At 25.4% G+C, this 8793-nt stretch overlaps 1 protein-coding gene across 1 annotated transcript in view; it reads left to right on the forward strand.

Annotated features, from left to right (window-relative positions):
- Window positions 1-787, forward strand: part of LOC101507127 (uncharacterized) — a 12047-nt gene extending 11260 nt beyond the window's left edge. The window contains exon 17 of the mRNA XM_012717890.3: window positions 2-787. Within this exon, the coding sequence (XP_012573344.1) occupies window positions 2-424 (423 nt within the window). The 3' untranslated portion in view covers window positions 425-787. The remainder of the gene's footprint in view (window position 1) is intronic.
- Window positions 788-8793: the final 8006 nt, after the last annotated feature.

The raw sequence follows: 8793 nt of genomic DNA on the forward strand, positions 1-8793 counted from the left end.
AAACGGAACTACCAAAGTTGGTAGGCCAGCATCATCCAGTGCTAAAGGAGAAAGAAAATCCAAAGCAAAGCCTAAACAGAAAGCAACTCAGCATTCTGTTTCTGTAAATGGCCTCCTTGGCAAGTTGTCAGAGCAACCAAAGCCAGCATTGCCTTCTGTTTCAAAGTCTAATGAAATGCCTAGTAATAGAAACGCCAATGAAAAGGGTGAGTTTGGTTTGGGTGGATTGGAAGAGCCTATTGATTTGTCCAACCTGCAGCTACCTGGAATGGATGTGCTTGGTGATCCCGGTGACCTTGCTGACCAAGGTCAAGATATTGGTTCCTGGTTGAATATTGATGACGATGGATTACATGATGATTTTGACTGTATGGGCCTTGAAATTCCCATGGACGACCTTTCAGATTTGAATATGATGGTTTGAAGCTGCTTTCTTTGTATAGAGTTCATTATTATACCAATAACAAAGGAAACAAAGTACTCTGAAGAAATAACCAGTTACATAGGATGGTTTGATGGCTAATTATGTCTACAATTAGGTTATATAGATTCTTTGGTAAGTTATTCTCTCCAAGTTGTTTTTGAGTGACGTTTCTAGCTTTTTTGGGTTTTGCTAGTGCTCAAGTCCGTGGCTTCCACTGTAAAGATCTTTTTTTCCTAGGTAGAAGTTAGTATTCCTAGCGATTATTATATGTTAGAAACACTATTCTGGTTGTAGCTCTTACAAGTCAGAGAACAAGGCCTCATGTACATACATTTAATTTTTATAATAAAACCAGCTTTATCATTTGCGGGCTTGCTACTCTCTTTTGATTTCCCCCCTCTTGCATGGGTTTTCTTTTGGATTTGGATTTTGCAGATACATACCTCAATGTCATATAGTGCAAGCGGTTTGCTGCAGTGGCTTCATCCAGGTGTTATCCACCACATTATTGTAAGAGGTTTTCAAGGAAAATTTTGATGACTGATGTGAGTGTGGTCAACTGACTATTGCCTGTGTTTCATCAGGTAATCCATTGCTGCCTGCTTTTGTTACTTTGGATGTATGAAGCAGATCCCGGGTATCTATCATTGCTCTGGCTCTTTTAGAAAAATAAGATTTTAGAAAGAAATGTAGACAACACATTTTACCTGGTTTTGTAATAATCTATATTCATAAAAGTTTGTACCTAGTAGGAATTGAGAATTGTTAATGTTCTTGTAGTTGATTTTGACTTAATAGAGATTCTTAGTTGGAGGAATTACAACATTTGAAGGTTGAAGGGTCATTTTGTTGAAAGTACTTGCAAATATTTATTCCATGACGAAATATAGCTGCAGTTCACTTTATTCCAAAGTAAGTCTTCCCGACACATTTTACCTGATTTTGTAATATCTATATGCATAAATTTACTACCTAGTAGGAATTGAGAATTGTTAATGTCCTTATAAGATTTTGACTTAATACAGTATTTGCAGGGTCATCTTGTGGATATAAGTGCTTTCAATTTTTTTTAACCCTCTGGTTCCTAAGAAAATGAAGCTTGAGTAATTCAGAGTTTACTTAAGATATAAGTAAAGTTTGATCAAGGATTCAAATTCGCTGTCTCTCAAAAGATTCATTATTAATTGAAGTTCATGACCACTTGGTTCTTTGAAATATTTATTCCATGACAAAATTTAGCTGCAGTTAATTTTATTCTAAAGTAAGCCTTCTTGATTTCCATTTTTCTATTTAAATTTTGATATGTCTGTCGTTGAAGAGATTGTGCTATAACCATATAGTGAAATTCTGTTCAGGATATCAAACGCTCAAAATAACGTGGATATAATCCCTTGATAATTAATAGCATGTGGCTGACATGGAATATCTTCCTCCTTTAGCCCGACTTTCTCTTGTAGCTGCATATTTTATGTTGCCGGAACCGGATTTTCCTATATACTGGGACTTGATGTGAATATATAATTCGGGCAAACGAATTTTGTGTTACATTATTACCTTTGTAGTTCTACTAACTGTGGAGTTATTAATCTCATTAATAATTAAAGGAAAAGTTAATTTGTCCCATGAATATAACTCAGTAGATAATTGAAAGAATATTGATGTGCAGAAGTTTAAAATTGAATTTGGAATTCACTATTTTTCAAATTTAAAGTGTTTAAGTCTAGTCATTAGGTTATTTAACAAAAAAGAAATTAATTTAAAAAATTTGTGACAATTGACCCAATTTACAGTACACTAAAAATTAAATAGTTTCATGAGTTTAAAAGAGGTGCAAAGTCAATGCAAACACTTGAATATGAAAAATTCTCATTAATTATAAAATGGGTTCATTTCTTAGTTTAAAAAAGATATGTGAACACTTGAATATGAATATTTTTCATTAATTATAAAATGGGTTGAACAAGTATCTTTATACAAATGAGGTGTAGACTAAATGGGTTGAACAAGTATCTATGTACAAATGAGGTGTAGAATAAAAATCTTTAATATAATCAATATTAATATTTGAGCATTTCTGCTCAAGGTAGAGCATATCTATCATATACATCAATTTTGTTACATATGTAAGTTATGTGAGGATCTTTTGGAGATTTAGTAAAGATATTACAAGTTAATATTTAGAATTGACAAAGGAATCAAACCTCACAAAAATGTAATTCATGTAATAAATGTTTCAACCACTCAAGCTCACATGTGCTAAGAGTCAAATCCTAGTCCAATTGTCTTTTTCGTACTCGAATCTTGATGGCAGCTGAACCTTAGAGAATCTTGCTCTAGACACTAACTTATATATGAATATTTCTTGTAAACTATGAAAAGAGTTGAACAAGTATTTATAGATATACTTATGAGATGTAAGAAATACTCATTACATGTCAATGTATAGTTGATTATATATATACACACACACACACACAAATGAGGTGTAGATTAAAAATGGTTTTGTGGTGTCTGCCAACTTCTATTTTTCCGTCCAACTAATGGAAGAAAACATATCAGCCACAAGTCTCTTTACTAGTCATAACTTATGCTGGCATGTTTTGAGGTTGAATAGATCAATGATTCATATTTTATATTGTATGTTGAAGTTCATTTAGTTAATATACAAAACGTTCAATGATTCAATCTGCATCTTGGCTGTTGGATGTAGATTAAGTGACTCATATTTAAAATTGTATTCTAATACATATCTAACTTTAAAAAAATCTCTTAACTGTTTAATTCAACTCCTTAATCTATTTTATACTATTAAAAGATTGACATTGGGTACCACGTGTTTATCTCGTTAATTTTCCGAGCAATCAGTAAAAGAAAACATATGCTGTCATACGTACTAATTTTTTTCTTTTTTCTTTTTTCTTTTTTCTTTTGTTCTTACAGATACGTAGAGAAGAAGACATACTCTAAAGAAAGAGAAAAATGGAAATGAATATGATATGGTCGGCTGGTCAGCACGCATGATGGAGAACACGTGGAGACAAGAGAAGGTGTTGAAGGTGTTTTTTGTCACGGCTTTTGGCACATAACTATATGCGAGATACTTTTGTAATGTAAATCATGGATTCTTGTAAGATGATAAAGTATTTATAATAGAATATTTACCAAAATCAATACTCGGATGAATATTCCGTTTTTTTAATAAATTAATCATTGTATTATATATTAATATAATATTATTTATATATTAAAATTTATTTGTTTGGTGCAGTTGACATAATTTTTTATTTTTTAAATTTTTATTATAATTTTTTTAGTTTTAAATTAAATAATTTAGTTATTTTAATTAAATTATATTAAAAATATCATGTTTTTATTCACGTATATGTGCCTTCTTTTAAAATATGTATCTCATAGTTGTATCAATATCATGCATCATAGCTTTTGTCTCATAACTAATGTCCTTTTTGTTCATTTTATAATAAAAAATAAAGAGAATACTTATTTTCAATTAGGCTTCTAAAAATATATCAGAATTAATGATTTAGAAGCAGTGTAAATAATAATAATTGAATGATATAATTAAAAAATAATAATTAAAGTCAAATTGAAATTTAAGAATGACAAACAACATTTTTTTTATTAAAGTGATATTTATTGTGAGATTGACATAATACAATATAGGTATTTATAACCGAGGGTATTTTTTATAAAATATATGTTTATTTTATTTTGACGAGACACTTCTAAAGTAAATCATTGTTGTATAGATAAGATAAAATATTAATATTAAAAATACAATTTTAGAAATAATATATATATATAAAAACCGTTTATATATATATATATATATATATATATATATATATTTTTTTTTTGTTGTTTATAAAATTAAATAAAAAAAACTAGTATAACTCTTGTAGGGTCAGTCTACCAAGTTTGGATATCTAAAATCACCTTTAAAAATGAGTTTTTTTTACCAATATATATATTCATAATTTTTAGCAATGTATATAATTATTTATATCAAAAGTCTTTTAACTATTTATTAATAAATAAAATTAACCAAATTAAATAATTCCTTAAATATCCGAATACCATTGTTCAAAAAAAATCTCAAATATATAGTATTACTCCCTCTAATCACAAAGGTAAATTTAATTAGGACAATTTGATAAAAAGAAAAATTAATAATTACATTTTTTTAATGTATGTGAAAAAATCTTAAACAACATTTATTTTAAAACGATTGAAATAGTAAAAAAAAAAAAAGATATAATTGTATAAAATCACTTATAAAAACAAAAAAAATTATAATAATCTTTTAGTCTCACTTAATCATCAAACTGTCACTTATAATAAATGAATTATCATTTATAATAAATGAATGTTCAATAAAAACTTATTAATTATTAAAAGTTTAATATATTGTTTCTATAAAAAAAAAATTAAAAATAAAAGCAAGTTTAAAAAAAAAATTATCGCCCAAATCAACCAGCATGATACCCAAATCCACATTAATCAAAATTTGCCTAAACTGATACGCAAATGAGTCGAAATTGGACCCCAAAGTTCATACGATCGAATCGATGCTCAACCTGTGAAAAAGGAGAAAGTATCCTGATGTTATACGCGTCAACTGTCAGGGCCTTGTTTCGTGTGTCTGTTTAATGATAACATGAATTCATCAATCAGTTCATGCATCTTTGTTGGTATCACTATTTTTCTATATTCCCCAACAAATGTTTTCTTCCTTTTCCCATCTGCCATTTCCATTAACCATTATTCCGTTACTTTCGTACATCTCCCCTTACAACTTTGGTGTTTGAACCCTCTTCTTGATTCCCGTGCCCACGTGCCTTCCTCGTACTCGCCTTTTACATTTCCGTTTTTGGTTTTTCTTTTCGGTATTCCACCATCACAATCAATAAAATGTTATTAATAAAACACTCTTACTTTTTTGTGAAGTTAATTGTTTCAATCAATTATAAAAGTGAAAATTACATCTACTTCATCTCATATCACTTTAAATGTTATTAATACTTTCTTTTAGTTTTTAAAAAACACACTTTTTTATATTTATTAATAAAATTGCATCAAATATTTTTTTATTATACTTATATTTATTTATATTATTTACTATATAACACAATTAAAATTTTTACTTTAATTTATAAAGGTACGACTATACATTTAATATTTATAAGTTTAAAAATTATGATTATATTATGAGTAGCACAATTGGAGGTTTATTGTAATATACTTTTAATAAATGATAAATAAAGTTAAAAGAATCACGGAAAAGAAATGTTCTTTTTTAGTGAGCATAAATAAAGTGGATGTTTTTTAAAAAATAAAAGGAAGGTTAATGTCATTTAAAATAACATAAAAAAAGATAAATACATTTTTTTTCCATTAAAAAAGAGATGTAACATGTAATCAGTTTTAATTTTGGAGGCCTACAATAACAATTGTATACATAAATTTTTTAATTATTGTATATTAGGTATACTTTTTAATTTATTTACTGTTTTTAAATTATTTTATTTAAATATATATATATATATATATTAAAATTATATAATTTAAATATTTATTTATATATAATATATTAGTTATTAATTGAAGTAAAAATTACTCTGTTGAATTATCGAAATTATAGTTTTAGAATCTTTGTTTAATTGATTAAGATTCATATATTAAATAATCAAAATTATAATTTTTAAGTTATAATTAATCTAATTCGGTTAGATTGAATCGTTGAACTATCAAAATTAGAATGTCTAAATTGTGTTTAATCTAAATAGTTAAGATTAAATCATTAGATTATCAAAATTTAAATTTCTATATCATAATTAATTTAATTAATTAAGATTTAACTGTTGGATAATCAAAATATAAATTTTAAGTCATTGTAATTTTAATTGGTGAAAAGTAAACAGTCAATTACCGAAATTAAATTAAATATGACTTAGAAATTATAATTTTAATAATCTGACGGTTCAATCTTAATAAATTAGACTAACTGTACTTCAAAATTTAAATTTCGACGATTCAATCTTAATTGAATAGATCGACTATGACTTATAAATTGTAATTTTGGATAATCGTATGATTAAATTTTAACTAATTAGACTTACTATCATTTATAAATTTAAATTTTGACGATTCAACGATTTAATTTTAACTAAATATGACTTATAAATTACATTTTCAATGATTCGACGATCAATCTTAACAAACTAGACTAACTATCATTTATAAATTGTAAACTTAATGATCAAATTATTCAATCTTAACTAATTACACTAACTATAACTTAAAAATTTAAATTTTGACGATTAGACGGTTCAATCTTAACTAATTAGACTAACTACTACTTATAAATTATAATTTCAATAGTCTAACAATTCAATTTTATTTAATTAGATTAATTATGGCTTAGAAATTTCGATGATCAAATGATTCAATCTTAACTTATTAGACTGACTATTGCCTATAAATTATAATTTTAATGGTTCAACGATTTATTATAACTTAATTAGACTAATTATGATTGAGAAATTCTAACGATCCAATATTTCAATCTTAACAAATTAGATTAAACATGATTTATAAATTATAATTTTAATAATAAATAAATAAATCTTAATTAATTAGATAAATTATGATTTTGTAATTATAATTTTAATAATTCAATGACTCAACCTTAACCGATCAAACAAATTATGACTTTAAAATTATTATTTTGTAACTTCTAAAATTTAAATTCCGAGATCAACAATTCTATTTTGTACTTTAATAAATAATTACTATATAATATATAGATAAATAAATATTTACAATATATATATATATATATATATATATATATATTATACCTTAAAAAATTGAACTCGAGTAATATATGAATTAAATAAAATATTAATAATTTATTTATTAATTTTTAAAAATGTCATGTCTAATAATTTCACTTCAGGCCTCATAATTTGTTGGGCCGGTCCTGATAAAGACATTATAATATAAAGAGCAACATAGAGAGTTGTCATGTCATGTATTTGATATACACATGATAACAAACTTGATAATAATTTGAGTTCTAAAGCTACAATCTCACTTGCCTTCCCCTTAAGCCGACCCTACTTTTTAATAATATTTCATTGACTTTTTTAATTGCATTAATGATTTCTTTGCAGTTACATTCTTTCTACAATACTTAATAAATATTACAGTAAAATTATAAACTAATTATATCTTTTAAATTGTGGTAAACTAATAAAACCATTTAAAATTGTTAACAAATTTCCTACAAGAAACTTTACTAATTCTGGTGATTTAGTAATATATATATATTAAGAAAGATGTGGTACTACTCATATAAGACATAACACATTTATTTATGGATATGAACACAAATACCCTTAAATCCGTCTTGATTTGAGCGCGAAAAAATTATTTTGATTGGTGTAAAGTGTATATTTTTTTCGAAACTAAAATTTGAGAACAAAATCGAGTTTTGGGCGTGGATATATTCTCCACACTTGAACTCGTTCTGTTAATAATATTATTGTTTTTTTATTTTAAATTTATATATATATGTATATACTTGATATATTTTAATATTAAAAATTACAATTTCTTTTTTAAAAAATATATTTTTAATTTTATTATTGTTATAATAATAACTATTTTATAATATTAATTATAATAAATATAATTTTTAAATTTATTATTTTATATATACAATAAATAAATACAGACCAGAATGTGAACTTAAATTTAACGCCCATAAAAATGAAAGTGAGTGTAAACTATTCCGACTAATCAAATAAAGAGGTGAAAAAAATAAAATTCAATCGTTGCCATGTCTATATTTTTTGGGAAAAAAACACAAGAGATACTAAACTCCATAATAGATGAGAGAGAGTGAGATTAGAATGACTTACACGTCTTAATCTTGTATTGGTAGTTTATAGAAAGAGTTCTTTAGGAAAAGACTCAACCCAAATATTTAAATATTATTTTAAGAAAGGGCTATGTGTCAAATACTCATATCATTCATGCGTGAGACTAATATATTTACAGACTGAACTAAAAATTTAATTTATATATAATATTAATTTAAATTTTTTTACACTATCAATTTATTACAATCACTAAATTATCATAAATATTTTATTTTATATTTACTCTAATTATAACTTAAGTTACACATATATTTTTTTTTTGTCTTATAAAGTCACACACTTTATTGGTTTGTTATATGCAACGTGATAAAACTTTTTCTGTATGAAATTAACTCATAAAACAAATAAATATATAAACAAAGTTATCTGTTGAGTATTAATTTATTTATTTTTTTCAAAACCTGA

This window comes from Cicer arietinum, chromosome 7, assembly GCF_000331145.2.
Source record: "Cicer arietinum cultivar CDC Frontier isolate Library 1 chromosome 7, Cicar.CDCFrontier_v2.0, whole genome shotgun sequence".
Taxonomy (NCBI): Eukaryota; Viridiplantae; Streptophyta; class Magnoliopsida; order Fabales; family Fabaceae; genus Cicer; species Cicer arietinum.